This window comes from Rattus rattus, chromosome 13 (genome assembly GCF_011064425.1).
Source record: "Rattus rattus isolate New Zealand chromosome 13, Rrattus_CSIRO_v1, whole genome shotgun sequence".
Taxonomy (NCBI): domain Eukaryota; kingdom Metazoa; phylum Chordata; class Mammalia; order Rodentia; family Muridae; genus Rattus; species Rattus rattus.
Window position 1 is genome coordinate 62,619,076 of NC_046166.1, and position 22,777 is coordinate 62,641,852.

General features: G+C 43.4%; 1 protein-coding gene across 4 annotated transcripts in view; it reads right to left on the reverse strand.

Moving 5' to 3' along the window:
• Positions 1–22,777, reverse strand: part of Zmat4 (zinc finger matrin-type 4) — a 377,690-nt gene that overhangs the window by 233,545 nt on the left and 121,368 nt on the right. For 3 of the 4 annotated variants that reach the window (XM_032918629.1, XM_032918628.1, XM_032918630.1), the window contains one exon: positions 14,386–14,475. In XM_032918629.1, coding sequence (XP_032774520.1) covers positions 14,386–14,475 — 90 coding nt within the window. Of the gene's footprint in view, positions 1–13,913; positions 14,476–22,777 lie in introns of those variants that run through there. The other variant, XM_032918631.1, reaches the window with a different exon arrangement.

Genomic DNA, 22,777 nt, shown 5'->3' on the forward strand with positions numbered 1-22,777 from the left:
TCAGTGGTGCTTTGTGCTTTAGCAATTATGGCTTGACATTTCTTTTTATACTCTCCTGGCTAGTTTCATTCCTCTCTTCAACACAAATATAGTCCCCTATATTTTCTTCAATCTTTGGTTTGTTAGATATAATTTTAAGAACGTTCATAGGTCGAGAAAAAAATATTCTTTTTCCTTCAACTATGGTGGATAGTTTTGCTGCATATCTGAGTCTGGACTGCCATGCCTGGGATTACAGTGTTCAAAGATTTCCTTGTTTTTAGAGAAATCAGCTGTTATTCTGCTGGATTCTCCCAATTCTCCTTTATATGAGGCCTATGGATTGCTTACAGCTTTCAATACACTTTCTTTGTTCTGTATAATTAGCGTTTTATCTGTTACCTACCAGGGGGATTTTTTTTTCTCTTTTGGATTCATCTATTTGGTGTTCCATGTGCTTTTCATCCCAACAGATGCAGAAAAGGATTTTAACAAAATCCAATAGAACTTCAGGATAAAAATTCTAAAGAAAGTAGGATTGGAGGAAAAATATCGAGGTAAGCAATTGTGTGTGTGTGTGTGTGTGTGTGTGTGTGTGTGTGTGTGTCTTCCATTCTCAAATCCAGATAGCTCCTGAGCAAGTGCATACATGTGACCCACTGGGAGTCAAACTGATGTAGTTAAAAACTCACCTTTATAAACATCACCCTAAAAATTGGAGGCAACACCCCTGAAATCAGAATAAGACACGGATGTCACTATTCCACTCCTCTTCAGTATTGTGCTGAAAGTACTCTGGAATCATATGGCAAAAGCAGAAAATTATAGGGCTACAAAAGGGGAAAGAAGGCAGACAATCCCTATCTTAATGACATGACATTATATGTTAGAGATGCAAAAAGAATCCTCAAGAAAATTTTAGGAATCATAAACTCTGTGACAGGATTCAGGACCAATTTGCACAAATAAACAACTTTTCTCTCTACCTAGATCACCAACAAATTATACATAGGAAGCGATCATGGACACGTCACCTTCACAATAGCTTTAAAGAAAATAAAAATGTCTAGGCATAATCATAACCAAGGATGTGAAGGACCTCCACAGTGAAAACTTTAAGCCTCTGAAGAAAGAGATGGAGAAAGACACTGGAAAATGGAGACACGGTCCATGCTATGGGTTCGTAGAACTTAGGTTGCGGAAATGACCATTTTACCAAAAGCTATTTAAAATATTCAATGAGATGTGAATCGAAAATCCCCATCTGATTCTTGACAGAAATAAAGAGAACTATTCTAAAATTTGTATGGAATCAGAACATACCTAAGATAGGGGTAAAAAATTTTGAACAAAAAGAACAATGCAGAAGGATGACAATTCCAGGCCTTAAGATATATTACAGAGCCATAGTAATCAAAACAATGTGATACCGGCACAAAAACAGACATGTAGACCAATGGAACAAGATGGAAGGGTCAAATATGATTAAATGTAACGTCAGCCATTTGATATTTGAGAAACATGACCAAAAAACATATATTAAAGAAAAGAAATATCTTGAAGAAATATTTCTAAAAAAAAAAACCTGGCTGTCCACACACAGAAAATGAAGTTAAACCTGTGTCTCTCACCATGCAGTGAACCAAAGTCAAAATCAAAGGCTTAACTGTGAAATCGGAAACTGCTAGAACACAGGTTGCCTACATGGTAGAGGTGTAAGAAAGGACTTTCTGAATAGACTCAGTTCACCCAACAACTCAATCCAACAGTTGACAAATGGAACTGAAAACTGCAATACTCCCGTACATCTGAAAGCACAATCAATCTGGTGAAGAGGTCGCCTGCAGGATATGAGAGAATAGTTTGCCAGCCGCACAGCTGACAAGGCCGGTTAACATCCAGAACATGTAAAGAACTCAAAAGAAAAAAAAATCATCAACTATTCAAAGACTGGGCCTGGGATCTAAACAGAGAATCCTCGACTGAAGAGGGAACAGAACAACACATACCTCGAAAATGTCTACTGTCCCTCAAATCAAAACAACTTTTAGATTCCACTCAACCTAGTTAGAATAGAAAAGATGATCAAAAGAACCAACAACAAATGCTGTACAGGATGTTGGGGGTGGGGAACCCTCATTCACCATTGGTGGGATTACCAACTGGAGCAGCCACTATGAAAATCAGTGTAGAGAATTCGCAAAACCTTAAAGAAAAAAACCTACCATAGGAGCCAGCCATATCCCTGCTTGCCACATGCCCAGGGGATTTGACATTCTGCTCCACCAATACTGCTCAGCTGTGTTCTTGTTCTAATTCACAATAACCAGGAAATAGAGATGAAGTAAATGCTCTTCGATTGATGAGTGGACAATGAAAATCCAGTATATATACACCATGAAATTCTCTTTAGCTGCTAAAAAAAAGTAGAATAATGAAACGTTCAGGTAAATGGATGGAGCTAGAAAAGATCATACTGAGCAAGCTAACCTGGATCCAGAAAGGCAAAAGTCACATGCTCTCTCTCATCTGAGATTTCCTAGCTCCAAATCTTCAGGCATGAGCACAGATTCTGGAGTGACTGCACAGAACAAGAAAGTGAAGCAGGACCATTGCAAGGTTGGGCCAGGGTAATAGAGAGGGGACTATTGGGATACTCATGATCTGAAATGGGGAATGGGTATTTGGTCACATCGTGGAGGAGGAGGGAACAGGAGAGATTCCTTTCAGATACACCCACACCCACTCCACAGTGATAAATTTCCTCCAGGCAGGCCCTAATTCCTAATGGCCCATTCAATTATGAATTCAGTGACGGGTGATTTCCTTGGAGAGATTAGGTCCTTCATGATCCAATCATCTCTGAGGACCAGCTACCTTGTGAGATAAGCCCTCAAACACAGGAACCTTTGAGAAACAGTTCAGACCCAAAGCTAGACATAAGGTTACAAGGTCTTTCCAAAGGACAGAGCCTTTGACCTTCTGACCTCAAACTGCAGAGAGCAGACTGGCTCTGTCACCTGCATCTCCTGCAGGGAGTGTAGCTTCAAGAGCAGAGACACAAGCCTGAAGGAAATGTCAGCGCCCCAACATCCAACCCTAAAATCGCCCACTTCATAAGAAGACAGGCAAGCATGTCCTGTGAGGAACAGAGAGCATACATTTTATGTTTCCTGGGATATTTTCTCCCTGGCCCAGCTTGAAGTTTTTGTGTCTGTGGCGTGTGAACAGTCATACGCATAACATAAAAGAGTAAGTGTGGCTCTGTTCCATAACTGGACATTAAAATCTGAACTTCATCTAATTTTATACCTCACCATTGTTCTCCTTTTCTTAGCTTTTTCTAACACTTAAAAAATGTAAAAGCCATTCTTAGCTTGCAGACTTTGCATACACAGGAAGTGTCTGAATTTGGCCAGCGGTTAATTTCTGACTCCTGACTTAATATGGCGCAGACAGAACTGCTCTTCCATGCCTATTGATTTCCTAATTGCTCTTCAGATCTTCCAGAGAAGAGAGCAGCGGGCCCACCCCTAATAGAACTATAGAAGTTGCAAATAACACTGAAAAGACCTGGGAAATAGTGCCATCCATCATACATCACAGCTTCTCGTGGGACCGCTGCACACTACCCATTCGCTCCTCTGTAGAGGGGAGATCAGGAGAAAAACACACCTGCACGATTAATGCCACTGCAAAGTCCCCAGTGTGCGAGCATCTCTTCAAAATCAAAGTCCATGTGTTTTTCTTAGAATAAGCACAGAAATTCCAGAGAAGCCCGTGTATCGTTCTGCAAGTAGGCAGTGGGTGCTGGCAGGATGACTGATGAGTACAGTGTCTACAGAGACATTAGAAATTCAGCAATGTTTATCAAAATTACAGTGTTTTGATTGAGTGAACCCACTGGTAGCAAATTCTCTCTCCTTCTCTATGTCTGCCTGTCTCTGCCTCTGTCCATCGCTGTCTCTGTCTGTCTCGATCTCTGTCTCTCAGTCTATCTCTCAGTATGGTTGTCACTCAGGCTGTCTCTCTGTCTGTCTCTCAGACTGTTTCACAGGCTGTCTCTCTGTCTCTCTCTGTCTCTGTCTCTGTATTATCTGTCTCTCTCTCATGTGTGTGTGTGTGTGTGTGTGTGTGTGTGTGTGTGTGTGTGTGTAATTTATATGTAGAAGAAAAACATATACATCTATCAACAGGGCATGGGCATTCTGTGATAACATGTAAGATGAAAAGCCTAAATAGCAAAGGGTAACCACATAAGTTCTGGGGCATTCACACTGTGGAATGCAGCACAACTGTACACGTGAAGGTACATGTGTGAATGATGCACACAGCTGGTTCTCATGGTTTGCAGTGTTGTGGTTCACGGAGTCACTGGAGACACTGAATTAGCAAACACTGACCCATCGCTCCCCAGAGACATTCATTTCCCACAAGCTCTGCTCTCATTCTTATGCACTAATCAATATGTAATTTGTTTTCTACATGTTTCTGTTTAAAGACACTTTATTTAGTATACACTATGAGCTTACACAAGACATGTGTTTTCTCCCTAAGGCATATCTTACCAGACAGTATTTCAAGTGTGTACTCAAAGGCCATTTAAACAGAAAAAAAAATTCAACCCCAAATGCATGAAAATGAGAAAGACAGTACTGTGTTGACTTTGAAAAGGATTCTCACTCATGGTGCAGGCTCATATTAAGAAGACATCACCTTATTTGCTCCCACTTGGAAATACAAGTGTCAGATGATGTAAAGGGTTCTCAAGAATCCAGGACAAGACCAAGGTTAGCAGGCACCATTGCTTTGGGTCAAACTCAGGTAAAACCTTGTAATGATGAAATGAATATAGGAGAGGAGGCTGCTCACCTCATAGACCAAGAAGGAACAGGAAGTGAGAGAAGGGCTATGGTCATCAGGATCTGACCAACTTCCTCCTGAAATCTGCACCACCTCCCAATCACATTTCGACCTCATTAACCGGATACTCCACAGATGGGGCTAGAACCCGAGACCAAAAATTTTAAAAATTTGACCTGGCAATTGAGCCTTTAGAACACACCCTTTGGGGATCATTTTAGAACTACACCATAACAGTAGACAAACCTGCAAGAGGGGAATAGATAAATAGTGGTCTACAGCATGTGTGCACACACATACACACACTCCTTTACTCCATACGGAATCACATTCATAAGATACAACATCAGATCGAAACTTCAAAAGTAAAGCAGGGCAGCCCACATCGTGTGAAGTGCATGAGACAAAAAGAAGATCTTTGTGAAGCGTTGTGTAACAGAGTCTCAGTGGTGGCCAGACCTTTGCGACAGTCTCCCTGCAATTCTTTTTATGAATGTATGTTTTTCAGTGAGTCGACATTGAGTTTTTAAAATTCTCTGTGATGTCTTATTTTCAGTTTGGGTAAACAGTAAAAAATGTATACTCCTTAAAATATGTATACTCAGCGAGAAGATAAAAAGAGGAACATGTGAAAACCTCTAAAGATGGGGATGAAGAAAAACAGGTTAATAACAAACAGGATCTCCACATTTGAGAGTTGTATGGTGTGGGTGTTCAAATGGGTCAGCCATTAAAACTACTTGTCACAAAAACTTGATGGCCAAATCCACATAAAGGTAAATAGAGAGAACTGACCCCAAAGAGTGATTCTCTGACACCACACACATGTGTAACATATGCACAGGCCCATGCACGGACATCAAGCTTCTGCACACACATAAAAACATACATAGTGATAATAAATACATAAAAATATTTCTCAAAGCAGAGTTGTATGGTGAGAAGAGGTCTTAATACAAGTCATAGCAAGAGAGAAAGCCACAGCGGAACTTGGTGGTATACCCCTATAAACCCAGCCTTTGGGAGGCTGAGACAGGAGGATCACAAGTTTGAAGCCAACCTGAGATACATAGATGATGTATGCATGAGACCACGATGAGGGTGGTCATACATAGGTGGTCAATGCTACAGACAGAATTATTGATATTGGTTAGAGAACACTAAAAAGAATTGGCGCTACCTAATCACAGGTCTAAAACAAAAACTCATTAATGTTTTCTAAGAACCCTTTGGAGAATTCCCAAAGAAATATGAGAATCCCCAGTGAAATCATTGTAATTATATAAAATTAGATGTTTGGAGTCATAGCTGATAAAATCTAGTCAACAGTCAAGGTTGTGGTCTACAGAATGTCTGTGTCCCTTCAGGTTCTATATATTGAATCCATACTTGGGGTCCCCAGTGCGATATTTGGCAAAGTAATTTGTGAAGTAATTAGGTGATAAGGGTAGATTCCACAGGAAAGAGATGAATGTCCTTATTAGAAGAAACACTAAGCGATTTACTCTCTTCACCCTACCCCATCCCCTTTAACCCTAGTCATGTGAGGCTCTAGCCCTCATTGGAAACCAAACTAACTATAAGGAATCAATTTCTTTTGCTCAGGCTGTGTGATTGTTCTCATTGGTTGAAGCCAACTGAGGAAGGCCCTCAGCTTTGGTTATGCTGTACCATCTGACAGGATTGAATGATACTTGAACCTTATGTTCACGGGAGAAAGTGAGACAATCTTACTGCCGTATCCAGAAAAGGGCTCGATGTAGAACCAAGCTTTCACACGGTGTGTGGATGAGGACTGAGGAGGACTGCCTTGCTCACCCAGGTTGAGGCCAGACACAGACCTCCAAGCTCCCATTCTTCATCTCATAAAGTAATTAGCAGAATTATTTGTGCTCATAATAATACTCTCAGGACAAATTGCCTGGGGATCTTCAGGTGATTAAATTGTCAATGTCTTCTCCTTTTCCCAGGACCCTGAACTGCATCCTACTCTGAAGCTAAACAAGCATTGAAACCTCGTATGAGCAAGGGGTACAGAACCCCCTCATCCAATACCACAACCAATGAGCTCTGACTATGAAAATGCATGATTCCCAGTCATTCCCCATAATGGCACCTACTCTCCCCACACCCTGGACTTTCTAGCCTTGTGGTGCTTCAGCCTGCAAAAATGGAAGTTCCTCCCATCACTCTGAAGGTTATGTTACCAATTGCAGTAGACTATCATGTCAGATCTCCTTACTCATGGTAATGGTTTGGACAAGCTTTGTCCATCCCTGAATACATGCCTTACCCTACTGCCCAAACCACTCTCCAACATCACCCAACATTCCAGCCCAGCTCTCCCGGACCCTTATGAGAATCAGGTGGAGGTGGAAGCGGGCTGAAGTGTGACTTGGGTCTCTTAGCTGGAAGGGAACAGAACCTGCACAGGAAGAAATCTGGCAAAACAAAACGAAAGTGCCTATTAAGCCAAACATCCACAATTAAATCTATGTGATTATTGCCTTGACCAAAGCTAGCTTGATTTACAGCCACAAATTCTCTACCCACTAAGATGCCCACCCTTGCCTCATCTCCCTCACATACTGAGCACGAAAGCTACACAGAATTCCTATAGAAGGTTTCCCCAACTTTGGAGCCAGGCCAACCAGGAACGTGACTTTCTAACCAGTCCAAAATATGAATAAAATAATGACTATGATTTTCTAAAGGTAGGGGACTTAGCGGACAGTGGAGTTCAGTGGGAGAACATACATTCGGTTAGCATGTCCAAAACTCTAGGGGCTGTTTTCTTCACCAAAAAGACCATAATAGTTTACCATCACCTACACTATGAACCTTTTGCTGGGTTCCCAAAAGGTTCTTTGTTCAGAAATTAATAACAACAAAAAGCTAAAGGAAGAGGAGGCAAAACAGGTGGGAGGAGTGGAAACGGGAAGGGGCTACAAAAGAGAATGGGTGTGTATCACTTTCATTTTACCATAGTAAAAATAAACAGAGACACTTCAGACAAATTTCAATGTGTCGTAAATGTACTGAGGTAAGTGTACTGGAGGAGAGCTGGTCTATCATGACCAAATGCAAGCAACTTTAGCTATTCATAACCAATTTCAAACAAGTTTTAAAGTAATCCTTGCTATATAGATTTCATTTTTTGCTTTGAATATAAAAGAAATGCCCTGTAGTGTTCTAGTAACATATCTATTTATGTATACATGTGTTTCAGGATAGCATCACACATGTATGTGTATGATGTATGTATGCAATGTGTGTGTGTGTATATATATATAAATATATATATATTCTCCACCTACACATGTCTGCTAATTCTCATCTTTTTCTCACTACTCTGCCTTTCCCCTCCTTATCTTAGAAAAAAATCTATGGCAAGATTTTGGAGGGCCTTTCAAAATAAATGTTGAATTAAAGTAAGTGTGAGACTAGAGAGATGGTCTAGCAGCTGGACCTATGGCTGCTCTTCCAGGAGACTCAGGTTTGATTCCCAGCACCCACGTTGGGGGCTCACTACCATCTATAAGTGCAGACCCAGGCAATCCAGTGCCTTTTCTGGTCTCTGTGGGCAACAGATACATGGCACATAGACACACATGAAAAGAAAATTACTACACACATAAAATTAACCAATTGGTAAACTATTTTAAGTAAGTATGAAGGGTTCTTGGAAGTCTTTGCCTCACTAGGCCCCTACAAGACCTCACTTGCCTCTGAAGCTTTGCACAAGGGCCTACCTTGAGCAAGCGCCATACTTGTACCAACCTTACCCAGTCTTGGAGGGGAGCCATAGTTTTTCTGGTCACCTGCTTCATCAACATGAGGAGGACACAAATGTGCATGGATTTATTCACTTATGTATTCCTTTTCCATCCAAGTATGCAATGACCCCCCACTCCCCCATTTCCTCCTTCGTGTGTCCTTTGCAATGTACTGTCATGCACATGGCAGAAGCTCCATGGAAATGGGCTGATTGATTATTGGGGGAGGCAGCAGAGATCAGGAGACAACCCAAAACGCAAAGGAGGAAAGTCTCCTCTCTGCCATTAATGCTTTGATACCCTCCATAGTCCATCATGCTCTCACAAAAGGGAGACTTTATTTGAGCCCTGTCACACTTCTGAAAGATGGCCAAGGGCAGTAATTACAGCCCCAGTTATAATATAATCATAGTGATTAAGGCTTAACAGTTCAAAACAATGTCGTAAAACCAATGTGTAGCAGAGCCGGGACAGAACCTCGTCTTCTAACTACGAAGTCTGGGAGTCCAGGTGTGGAAATGCAACTGTCTGAGATTTTTACTATGAACCCAGCTCATACCACTTAGGAAAACAGAGTGTGAGCACAGTGTGTGTCAGGGTTACAGGTGAAATACTGCTACCTGTGTCTACTAGCTTAGACATTCGTGTTCATTCATTCAATCCATCTATATATCATCTATCTATTATCTAAATCTATATATTATCTATTTCTATTTATCATATATACTTGTCACCTATAACTTATCCATCTACCCACCTATCAATCTATCTGCCTATCTATCCATCTGCCTATCTATCTATCCATCTGCCTATCTATCCATCTGCCTATCTATCCATCTGCCTATCTATCCATCTGCCTATCTATCCATCTGCCTATCTATCCATCTGCCTATCTATCCATCTGCCTATCTATCTATCTACCTACCTACCTTCAGAATCTCTAGCTCAAGCTGTCATCAAACTCCCTATGTAGCCAAAGATACGCCTGATCCCCCTACCTCCACCTCCCAAGTACTATGATCACAGGCACAAGTCACCACATTCGATTTCTAATTGGATTTGATGTATAATCTCACCTCCATATTCATGATCTTTGAAAGGTGAGATCTTACTATGGGGTCCATACAGAACAATTATGTCCCATCTCCAAGGTCCCTCTAGAAGATGACAGGTACAGAGAAACAACCAAGCTATGGTCCAAGGATTTCAACAGCCACCACAGAGTAGAGAGGCAGACATCAGGGTTTCGTCTAGTCTTTAGAAGGAGGGCTCCTGGAACCCTGGTCTGAACCCGATGGCCCTGCAGAGTGCTACGCATGCTAGAATTGCCTTTGGTTTCTATCTTGTCTCCAGAAAGCTATGGCTCACAGTGACCCCACACTCACAGAAGCCCTCGCCATTTTTCCTCATTGGTTCAATGGTATTCTCCTTCAAGAATCAGCTAGGTATCATCCTATTTGGAAAACCTGAAACTATCAGGGGCAACCGGAAACACCTTTCCCCTACCCGGGCATGTCTGTAGAAGCAGAAACACAAGTTTGCAAAGCTAGACAGATTACCACTAGAACTTTCCCACTCTGTTGGAGGGGGGAGCATCTAGAGCCTTACAGCACTTAAGGATGTGTGCAAATTGTATCATGGAGAAGCATGGGAGAGTTAGGGGACAGAATCAGGAAAAAGCACCTTCTTTGGTTTTGTTTTGTTTTCCCAGGCAAGTCTCTGCCATGGACCACTGCATGATGAGTCATTTCATTTCTTTGAATGGGAATAATGTCTCTCTCTGCCTTACAGAAAGGCTGAGGATGAACTCAATGGAAGTGCATAACCTCCTTAGAGCACGTGTGGGGGAGTGGGGGAAATGCTGGCAACTGATACTATTGTACTGGTCCCACAGTAACAGTGTTCTGGATCAGAACTCAGAATTAATGCCAAAGGTCAGAGGCAGCCTTGAGACACATTAGGGACAGGAGTGAAAAATAAATTAAAGTAGCAATGTCAGGCCTGTGCAGTTGTGACATGTCATGGCATATGTACTGAGACACACATAATCCCCATCCTTATTTTCACCTCAGTAATGAGACAAGTCTACATGAGACTGACATTCCACCCTCAACCCCCCTCCTGGATGTCAGGCCATGCCGAACTTTTCATACCTCAGAGAAAGTGCATCCATGCATCCTAAGCACAGGAACCAAACGCAAGCTTCATCTTTTACAGGGAATTATGTGACACATAAAAATGGGCTGTTTACTTGCTAGTGATTGGCAACTTTGACTGGCAGCTACTTATGCCTTTCGATAATCATAGGCAACAAAATCTGAACCCCGATTGCCTAAATAGGTGTTTCCGAAGCGCGTGACTCACGGGATGAAATGAGAAGGCCAGCGGTGCTAAGCAGTCACGTTGGGTTAGAAGATCTCTCAGGCCAACTGGACTCTGGCATATAAGGAATTACGGAAAATATCTTTAAGACAATCAGCTGTAAAAACGGGTCTCACTGTTGATGCTGCTCTTGGGCCTCAGTGGGAAACGTCCTGCTCTAAAGTTTCAAGGAGGAGGAATAAAAGCTCCAATCGCAAAGTCTTAATAATAAGTATAAGGAAGGGGATTTTAGGAAGCTGAAGACGTGGAAGTGTGTAGACGGCTTGAAGACACAAGCGGTTCTCCTCCATCCTAACGTGGGCTGTCACGAATCCTCAAAGGGCGGAAAGTAGGGTTAGGAGGGTACACACAAGGCGCCTGGGGAAAATGGAGGAACGTGTTTCCTCTGTTCTCAGAAGCCACCCCCTGTCCTAGCATTAAGGGGCAGATATGGAGGTGCTTCTCAGTCCAGGACTCTGGTTACCAATGTGCTCCAGCATCTGGAATTGAGTGTAGAAGAAACACGCGAGTGACATCCCATGGTAGCCGTGAGTTTACCGTTGTTCTTCTCCTCATTTTGTAGCCCTGTGGCCATGAGCAGAGACTCTCCACGTGCAAAGTCTAGCTATATGAAGCTTGATATACCACAAGTCAGCCACCATCGCGTGGGTTTAAGGATGACACAAAGGCAAGAAAAGAAGAAAACTTCCTCTTAGAAAACAGGGAAGCCTTCGGGCTTGTCCTAAGTGTAGGTTGCTATGGGCAAAAGCTGGAAGAAGGCCAGTTAAAGGCAAAGCATCCCCTATTACCCTTAAGGGTGCACATCTGCCATGCTCTGCTTGGTCCTAAACTGGCAGCGAGGCTAAAGATTAGTGTTGCTGATGATGGTCAGAAGCAGTCCACTTGGCTGCCTCTTCTTGCGGAGTTAATGAGTCGCTTCTTGGACCAGTTTCAGAATAAGCATACGCCACCATCTAAGTATGAGTTACAGCAGATTGTTCTCCTTGACTGGGAAAAATATAGATTGGGAGTCAGGCGTCTCCGTTTACGTATGGGTTGGCTGTTTACCACTGTGTACTCATTCTCTTGGTTTGTTAGTGTGAGTCTATCCAAGGCAAAGCTACTCCAAACACTTACAGCAGAGCCCCAGATGTGAGCTGAAGCGGTTTCTGAACTAGACCTAGGATACCAGAACGCCTGGACGTAGCACATGTGAAATACGTTACACAGAGTGTAACAAACGCGCCAACTATCTATGCTCCTAAATGGGATTAGCCTGGTGCTTTTCTGTTTGTGATTTACTCTCCTACTGTGGTTAGGAAATGATGGGAAATGACAGGAGAAATAATAGGTCATTGGTAGGGAAAACTTTCCAAAACCCAGGGTACATGACAAGAAGGTTTTCAATTGGGTATTAAATAAAGAATGGTCCCTTGTTCTACAATCCAAACATCTCTCCTTACATGAGCTGGCTCCAAGGTTATTTATTGGCCAGAACAGAGCCCATGACAAACAGTGGAACTGCTGGAAGAGACAAAGGCTACCCCCTCCAATCCACAGAGCCAGCCTGAGGCCCACTTCTGCTCATTTTCTAGACCTTAGAGGCCAAGAAGCTCAAAGTGCAACATTTGTACATATATATATATATACATATAATGTATATATCTGTATATATTTCTGTATATATATTATGTACATATCTGTATATGTGTGTGTGTGTATGTAATAAATAAAAATATATCCAAATAGTTCTTTATTCACTAGGCCTGAAGTTCAGCACCTCTTGACTTTTAGAATAAAGAACTAATAACCCTCAAGTAAGGATGCAGGCACCACCACTGGGTTATTTTCAAAACAGAAAAACAAAAACAAACAAACCAGTTCTAGCTCATCAGAAGGAGGCATGATTTCCACGTAGGTACAGGATTCTGAGGTCCCACAAAAGCTGAGTAGGGCTAACTCATTATAGCTTAGCCTGCAATTTTGATACGCATGGAGCTAAGACATCTTCCTCCCTCTTGCCTCCCTCCTCCATCTGATAAACCCCCTCACATCCCAGAGCCAGCAAATGCTGGCCCCTCAGCAACAAGCTTCCATGGCTGAGATCTTTTCGTGGGATTCCCCTACCATTTGCCCTTGTGGTTCTTTGCAAACACTGTTAATAAACGGACTGTGGATCAGAGCTATTCCTTATACGTTGTCCCTCACTGTTCTTGCCAGCAAGTCTGCCTCACTTACTTGATTCTTCCATAGGCAACACCACCACTAAGTCTCGTATTTACCGTTTTGTGAAACAGTCGCAGAAACCAGAGAGGGAAACATAATTAATACTGTTCCACAGAGGCAGCACGAGATCAATTTCTCATGCCAGATGTTAAAGAGCTAACTGAGGCCGGGGATCAGCAGTTTGCAAACTTTCCAGGCCATTTGTTTTTCCCTCAAACAAGTTCAGGATGCTCTCTCGCCCCACCAGTGATAGTAACCTCAGTGTCCAGGCCAGTCTGCCTACAATCAGATCATACTTCAGTGCTAAGTGGCATACGTGACATTAGTATGAGGGGACAGTCCAAGGGTTCTCTGCCTTCAGGCGCACACAGTTTTTTCACCCCTCATTTTCTTCCCCCAAGTCCATGTTCTTCAATTATGTCTCCAATGATCACGTATGTAAAACAAGGACCAAGGCCTACAAAGTGATGGCACACAGTACCAATACTATTCCACAACCTCTCGGAACCCAAAGTTTAATTGTTTATGTTCAATGCTAGCATACGGGACCCTCCACATCTAGAGGAGGAGGATTTCCCTCACACAGCAGCCTCTGCTAAGAGAAAAGCCTGGCTGGAATGAACCCAGCGCTCTGACATTTTACCTCAAAGCAACTTCCCACCTGTCATGGTCTTCTCTAGTAAACGCACCCTCAAGCTGAGGGGGTCACTGATCAAATAGCCTGAGTATGTTTCTTTGCAGAAGACATGTATGGTCCTCATTATAAATTAACAAGGCTGGCATTCCATTCTACGAAGCAGAGAAAATCAAATATGTGACGAACAAAGCATTTGGTATTTCTGACAGTTTTGCCCTTTCGGTCTTCTCTTCCCACGCTTTGTCTTTGGTGGCTCTTGTCTTCTGTCACCCACGTTGGCTCTGTCCCAGCAACTCTGCACCTTTTGGTCTCTGAAGAGCTCCAGCAAAACATCACCAGGAGCCTGAGATATTGGCAGGTTCCAGTAGAAAAGAAAAGGCCAGCCAATAAACAGGACTCTCTCCCCGTCCGGAACATGACCCTGGACAGGAGCATGATCTCTACTCTCTGAGCTTTGGTACTCATCTGGACACAGCTCCAATTCCTACACATGCAAAATTCATAGCAAATCACCCATGCCACGGTATGGTACCAAATACTCACATTTTCTGCTCGGAGCCTCTTGGCAGGACACCCACCATCCCTGGGGTGAAGCATGTAATATAGCCGGACTTTGCTGGCATGCTTTCGACTCTGGGGAGGGAAAAACACAAGGAGATGCTGTAAAAAGAGTAGCCACTTGTGAGGAGTACTTGGAAATGCAGACAATGGCCACAAACGCAAGTTATTTTCAGTAGAAAATACTGTTTTGTGCTCCTGCAAATTCCATGGAAGTCAGTTTCAGGTAGATTAATTATAGTAAGTCCCCAAGCCAGTACCATCTCAGGATAAATAAAAACAATAACCGAGAGTGTAGGAAACAGCTCATTTTAGACCATGTATTCAGTTGTCCTCAAAAGTAAGACAGATAAGCAAATGAATTCATGTAGGGGTCAACTGTCATGTAAGGGTCGGCTGTCATGTAAGGGTCAACTGTCATGTAAGGGTCAACTGTCATGTAAGGGTCAACTGCCATGTAAAGGTCAACTGCCATGTAAAGGCCAACTGCCATGTAAGGGTCAACTGTCATTAAGGGTCAACTGCCATTAAGGGTCAACTGTCATTAAGGGTCAACTGTCATTTAAGGGTCAACTGTCATTTAAGGGTCAACTGTCATGTAAGGGTCAACTGTAAAAGAGTGCTGGAATCTCTCTCACTTCTCTCCTGAGCTCAGAATTGGGGCATGAAGAGTCCAAGGGGATCTGGCCCTTACAGCAAACCTAGAAATTAGTCAAAGCTCAATTCCCTACAACAAGACAAGCAAATCACCTCAGGTAGATGGGGAAGGTCTGCGGGACATGGACAGGTTCAAGGTCTGCAAGGAGAAATGCACTGCACCTTAGTTCTATTTCTCCTGGTCCTGTGATCATATGGTCCCCCTGAGCTGATCTCTACCACTTGAAGGAATATTGGAATTCTAATGTTTGTGTTCTCCCCAAAGCAGGGAGGAAGAGCATGCAGTCAGCAGGTGCTCCTGAAGGTGAGAATAAGCCCTGGCACTAACCCCCTGCTTCCTCCATGATATCAGGTTAGTCACCAACTGCAGTGTGCTCTTGGTCTAAATGACTTGGACGTTCTGCTCACGCAAAATGAGCACAATGTTATCGTGGCTGTTGTGAGACCTGCATGAGGTGATTTCCCACAGAATGCTGTGATCTCCACAGTCCTGCTGTCCTCCCCATTGACAGTACCACTTCCTAATGGCACCCACACTGTACTCTCATTCCAACACCCTTTGCCTTCCTTCGCCATGGAGATCACCTCCTTCTGGGGTCCTCTGTCTCCTCCACTCCGTCTTCCTTTACAACCGGTGCTAGCCAGCCTAGCAGATGATGGCTTACTTTTATGGATTAGCCAGAAAGGCAGAGTGATTTTCGGAGAAAAGCCAGCGAGTTGTGTTTTGTTTACGGTGTGCGCTATAAATCCTTTCTGCCAGGCTTCCTCATTCATCACTTCTTAATTCCATTATTCTGCCTAGAACAAGCAGAGCACACTTCCAAACAGTCCCCAGACACTTTCAAGGCCTCCGAGTGGGTTTGCAAGCAGCAGCAGAGCCATGAGGAATTTTACAAATGTTTAAGTACCTCGGTGTGGCTGGAAACACACTGTGGCCATCCCCATGTTCCAGAGTACATCCTAATTAAGGTTGTTTGCAGTGTTTTTAATGATTGGAAATTTGATAGAACAGAGAACTAGAGACCTGTGAGGATATGACAGAAAACCCAACAACATTGCTCAAGGTCTACAATGTTTCAGATGACATGGTACAAATTAATATTGTGTGTGTGTGATGTTGATTACTAAAATCTATAGACTTTGCTTTTACTATAGAGGGGGTAGAGATAAGGGATAGTGGTATTACTCAAAGAACAGCCACAGGCAGAATTAAAAAGAAATACTTAAAACTTCAGAATATAGAGCTTGGGTAGGTGGCAAAGAAGCCATCTATGGTGGCTGGAGAACAGATTAGGAGTAATCGTTCATGTTCACCTAGACCAAGGCAGATGTCCAATTCTCCAGCTCCAGTGTCACCAGCACCCCCAGGGTTTGGACCTCACTAGCACACCCAGCGTTTGAACTCTCACAGAGGGCCTCACCAGCACACCGAGGGTGATGACCAAGTTTGAACTCTCGCAGTGGTCATGCTTTCTAGCCTCTTTTCTCCCTTTCCTGAAGGGCGTTGTTTCTCTTGAGAAGACTCTTTGTCAAAGGCAAAGCTCACGAAGTTACTTAATTGCAGTTTAACAAAACCAATTAACTGGAACAACCAAAGAAAGAAAGAAAGAAGGAAGGAAGGAAGGAAGGAAGGAAGGAAGGAAGGAAGGAGAGAGAGGGGGGAGGGAGGGAGGGAGGGAGGAAGGAAGGAGGGAAGAAAGGGAAAATAAATGGCAAGCTCTCTGAATCCATTAGTGAGGAGAGAGGTTGGGGTTTGAGGCCTATCAGCAGTTCTGATGTCTGCTTCAGGGTCTGAAAGGATTCCCACAGTTTGTTCCTGACCCTTCAGCATGCTGTCGACACCTCCATGAGTCCGGGCTCTTACCACATCTTCATTGGAAGACCCTGAAGCATCTAACTGGGTGCCTTCAACTGACTCCTCTAGCCCACTGCCTTCCAGAAATTCCTTGAAGTTTGGCACAGTAATGTCACTCCACTTATTCTAGCAAGTAAACTTCCCACAGAAAGTTAAAATTAAATCGAGGCAAAGATGTTCACTTTAGCGTTACCTACTTTGAACAAAAAACATGGGACAGGGAGGCTCGGTCAACACTAGAAGTCTTGTTGCAGCATCAGCATAGCCTTATGCAGAAGGGACAAGTGGGGAACTCATTCGCCATGTAAGAGATACAGAATAGGAAACACCTAGCACAAAGCTAAACTTTGCAGAAGCCGTAATTGCTACCAGGAAAGGGGTGAATAGGAAAAGGATACGTTAGATAAAATGGAATATGGTTGTTTTTATTTGTATCTCTTTAACAAACCTGCTTGTAACACCATGTAAGCATGGCACTATCTGCCCCCTGGCATTCTACTTTATGTTCTTATCCAAATGGTTCCATCTGGTGAAAGCCATCACTGCTCTGAAGTGCTCAGACTGGGCACTGGCATAATCGGCCCTCACCAATACTCTAAATGCGAATCTATTTTTTTCATTGGGATTTTTGATATTAGATGAGCCTTCTCAACCCATTCACGTCTTAAACGTTATTCGGGTACAAACAATGCAATAGCGCTCTCCACTGTGTGGTAAATTTTCAGAGTCCATGTATTGACAAGACACTGGGGACGGGGTGGGGTCAGTGTGTCCACAGCAGCAGAACTGAGCCCTCTGTTACAAACAGGCACAACCGTGACAACAGATTCCTACCCGTTGTCAAGATTTCTCATTAGAGACCATGTGCGCTGCCTTTCAAAGGTATAAAAGTGACAGAGTAGCTACCAAGTGAAGTTAGCTTTCAGGAGAAAGCAATACTTCAGGATTTAGTTGGTGGAGTTTCAGGGGAGAAAAAGGACACTCGCTTGAAGGAAGAAAAAATGAAGAGGAAATAACAGGGTCTCTCTTGCTTTTACATTTGCATCTTAAGCAAAAGCCTTTACTTTCTTTCATTTATTTACTTATTTGTTTATTCACTCAACATCCCTATTTCAGGGTCCCAGCCCTCCTTTCCTCCCAGTCTCACACTTACATATCCCTTCTCCATGCCACTCCCCTTCTCAGAGGAGAAAGGGAAGCCCCCTTTGAGTGCCACCCTACCCTGTGACATCCAGTCACCCTAGGCCTAAACACATCCTCTCCCGCTGAAGCCCAATGAAATAACCCACTTAAGGGAAAGGGGAACCAATGGCAGGCAAAAGTCAGAGACAGCCTCCACTCCAATTGTTAGGGGAGCCACAGGAAGACCAAGCCGCACATCTGCTCCAGATGTGCAGGGTGCCTAGGTGCTCTTTGCTTTGTGGTTGAGTTTCTGTGAGCCCCCACCGGCCCAGATTAGTTGACTCTGTAGGTCGTATGGTATCCTTGACCCATCCAGACTACTCAATTCTATTCCCTACTCTTCCTGCCCCACAGCCTGGAATTTTGGCTGTGGGTCTCCACATCTGTTTCCATCTGTTGCTGGGCATCAACCAACCCACAAAACCTTCAGCCCAAAACTTGTTCTACCCACAAGGTGTGCAGGGATAAAGATGGAGCAGAGATTGAGGGGATGGCCAGCCAATGACTGGCTTAACTTAAAACACCTCCCATGTAAGACAGCCAATCCCGGACACTACTAAGGATACTCTGTTATGCTTGCAGACAGGAGCTTAGCATAACTGTCTCCAGAGAGACTTCATCGAAAAGACTTTACTTTCACTGGAACCACATGTATTCAAGCTTCCCCGATGGTCTAGGGAAATCACTAACTCTTCGACTTTCCCTGCCCTGGGCATTGTGTTGAGTCAGACCCATCTGAAGATTAGTTTCTTTAGCTGAAACAGTCTCTTGACAGTCAGAGAAACTATATAAAGTAGAAATACTTTGAGGGAACGAAGACTAATACCAAGCCCTATTTCAGATGGCTGAGCAGAAGCAAGGAGAACGTGGGACCTGGAATTGATTTGTGCTTCACCCAAATCGTCATTTTGCAAAATTGCACACTCCTTTTTTTAAAAGCCTAACTCAAGCTCGCTACGAATGAGGGTACCGGCTTCTCCTCTTACAAAACGTGGCGGTCACAAAGCAGGTTTGTATTTGCATAATTCCTCAAGCAGCCTTCAACGAATTCCCACATCGTCTCATTTCATCCGCAGATCTCAGTTTTGAGGCTGGCAGGAGAGGTGTGATCTTAAATAATCATCACGATCCATTCTTGATTTCCTAGATAAGTCTTTCACCGTCCTGTTAACCATCATAGCCATCTAACTAAACCTCCTCCAGAAACCAGTGGAAGAGAGCCAAGAACAGCAAGGAGACAGAGCCTAGCACAGACTGATAATTATAGAACTGCGATTCTCACAGGCCACCATCTCTGAGATATTTCAAGACAACAAACATCAAGAGCCTAACTCACGAGGGTTTAGAGAATTGTTGTCCAGTGGATTCTCTCTCAGAGCATGAAAGGAAAGCCGTCCTGGTAGAACCCTGTTTTAGTTAGGGATTTCCTGCTGTGAACAGACACCATGACCAAAGCAACTCTTTTAAAGGACAACATTTAATTGGGGTTGACTTACAGTGTCAGAGGTTCAGTCCACTATCATCAAGGCAGGAGCATGGCAGCATTGAGGCAGGCATGGTACAAGAGGAACTGAGAGTTCCTCCTCTTGTTCTGACTGGCTTCCAGGAGGAGGAAGGTCAAGCCTATGTCCACAGGGACACAATTCCTCCAACAAGGCCACACCCCCTAATAGTGCCACTTCCTGGCCCAAGCATATTCAAACCACCACAGATCCCATTTCAGGGCCCATGACTTTTGGGATCTGGGTGCGAGCACAAGCATGGTTATCGGACTACCACATGAGGAGTCAAGGTTAAAGGCAGGGAAACCATAAGAGTTACACAATGCTAAGAGAATAGTCTCCTTCTAGACTTCTATATCTTCTGTTCTTACCGTAGAAGTAAGCTGGGCCCAGAACCTTCCTACACTGAATAAGTGTGCATGTTGGGTCAGATAGGCAGGAAGGGGGAACCCTGAAGGAAGGCTTTCCTGTCACAGAAAAGGCCTGCAATGCCCAGACCCACTTTTACAGGCCTCCTTCGTGGGCCACGAGATATAAAAAGGGTTTGCAGCCATTCCTAGAACAGAAACTGGACTGTAGGATCCTGAACAAAGCCCAGCATCCTGGCTGATGCATGCACAGAAGCCTGCAGTAGGCCTTTTCAGCCTCTGGCATGCCAGGGGTGAGTGGCACAAAGTAAACTACCCTATGGTGTAAAGGGAAATTCTGTTGCTGTTGGGAATGGAATCCAAGGCATCGTCTGTGCCAAGCGGGTCAATTGTGAGCTCCACTCATAGTCCAAGGACAGCTTTTAGCAGATCATCAAAGGAGAGATCAAACAATTATTTTCCAAGTAGGTGCAAGGACAAATAGAAACAAGTCGTAAATGGTGTACACGCTGTGTCAGTTAATGAGAGAGAGAGAGAGAGAAAAAAAAAACATAAACCGAGGGTATAACCTGAGAAATGAAACCAGACACCTGATTGAGATGATACTGTCTGAGTTAATAAAGGAAGGAAATTAAAAAATGCCATCACATAACTTGAAGGACTTTTACAGCGTTCGACAGTGGGAACATGCCGCAGATCTTTGCAGAAGTTGAGATAAACAAGATGTGTGTTAAAGAAAAAATAGGATCAAGTAGAGAATGGGGACTTAAGTGTGACATCGGGGGTATAATTCCAGCACTGGGAGGTAGAACTAAAAGCCAGTCAGTACAAGGCAAGCTGGAAGGAAGTAAGACCCTGTCTGAAGAGCAGAAGTGGGGGGGGGGGTTGAAATAGGAACTTACATTCACAAGACCAGAACTTACATTATGGCTGCATTGACACAAGACATAAGCAAATGAAGTAAAACTAAAGGCTCTCAAATGTAAGGAAACTAGTTGGACCTAGCCAATCTTGAGTCGGGAAATTTTTCATCAGCCAAGCAAAAATAAGCAAGAGCGATAAACACGCAGTGAGGTAGTGAGGAAAATGGTCCCCGAGAAACACCGCACAAAGCAGGAGCCTCATCAAGGGTTCTACTGCTTCAGTGGACACCATGACCTAAACCTGGGGAGGAAAGGGTTATTTCAGCTCACAGCTTGTAGTTCCTCCTCCAGGGAAGTCAGGGCAAGGACTCTAGGGAGGAACTGGGAGGCTGGTACAGAGGCTATCATCAAAGAGGGCAGCTTCTTGCTTGACATCCATGGCTTGCTCACCCTGCTTAACCTATAACACCCAGAACACTCGGCCAGCGATGGCACAGCATTAATGACCTAGACCCTCCCACATCAATCAACCAAGAAAACATCCCACATGCTCTCTCAGAGACCCATCTGGTGGGGGGGCATCATTTTCAACTTCCCTCTTCCAGTATGAGTCTAGCTTCTGTCGTGAGAGGACAGAAAACTGTCCAGTGCACAGCAGTGTTTGCAACAGGCCTTTTGACGGAATATATTGCATTGCTAATCCATACAGAAAAGCCAATATTAGACTAGACAAAAGATATAAATAAAATTTCAGGAACACGAATAACCAAAGACACTTAAGAAATCCATCCAAATGCAACCTGACAATTTTTAAATTAAAAAAAAAAGGTTTATTTTTTTTTTCTCCCATCAATGTGGTGCTGGTTCCTCAATTACACATAATCCGTGTTGGCAGTGAAACTAACTTCGATATTCAGCAGAGAGGTAGGCAAGTCCATAGAGCCTTGCTGGGGAAATTTGACAATAGGTATCAAAAACGTAAGGCTTAATGCAGTTAACTGTCTTACTTCTATGGATTTATTCCAAGAATCAATTAAAGATACATACGGAATCTGAATTATGAAGGTGGTTATCAAGGAATGAGTCAAATGCCCCAAAACAAAGGTAAATGTAATAAAACGCAATGTGACAGATGGCTACACAGTAGCAGACAGAACACTAGTCAATAAGATGGAAAGATACATAGTAATAAGAAAATGGCAGGTTTAGAAAGCAAGAACATGAAGGATATCACACTCATAGACAGAAATGTTAGTATACATGTTTACATACGTGTTCATATATGTGTTATACATAAGTCTAGGGAAAATGTATGGAGGGATTTACATGGTCTAATTCAGCAGTTCTCAACCTTCCTAATACAACCCTTTTATATAGTTCCTCATGTGTGGTGACCCCCAACCATAAAATTATCTTATTGCTACATCATAGCTGTATTTTAATACTGTTATAAATTGTTGCATAAATATCCAATATGTGGGGTATCTGATATGAAACCCCCAAAGGGGCCATGACCCACAGGTTGAAAACTGCAAGTGATTTGAACTTTCTTCAGTCCTTGATTTTTCTAAAATTTTTTAGACCAAAAAAAAAAAAATCATTCCATAGTTAAGGAGGGAAAACCCACAATTCCTTTAATTCGTTGCAAAAGTGGTGACTGGTGACTTAGCACCGGGATAGTCTTGCCTGAGTCTCATCTCTCTTAATGGAAGTAGGAGAGGCCAGCCCTCCATTGGTGTCTCCAAACCCAAAGGTGGCGCTGCGAGTCAGAGAGCACGGGGGGGGACTTTGCAGCATGTGCAGGCAGGAACCTCGGGGAGGTGCCAGGAAGATTGCGCTCAACGCCTAAGCTCTGAAGAAAATGGGTCCTGCCATGACGTGTACAGAAGGAAAAGAGCCATACAGAAAACACATAGCAATACAGGACAGAGAATCTATGACTTCAGTCTC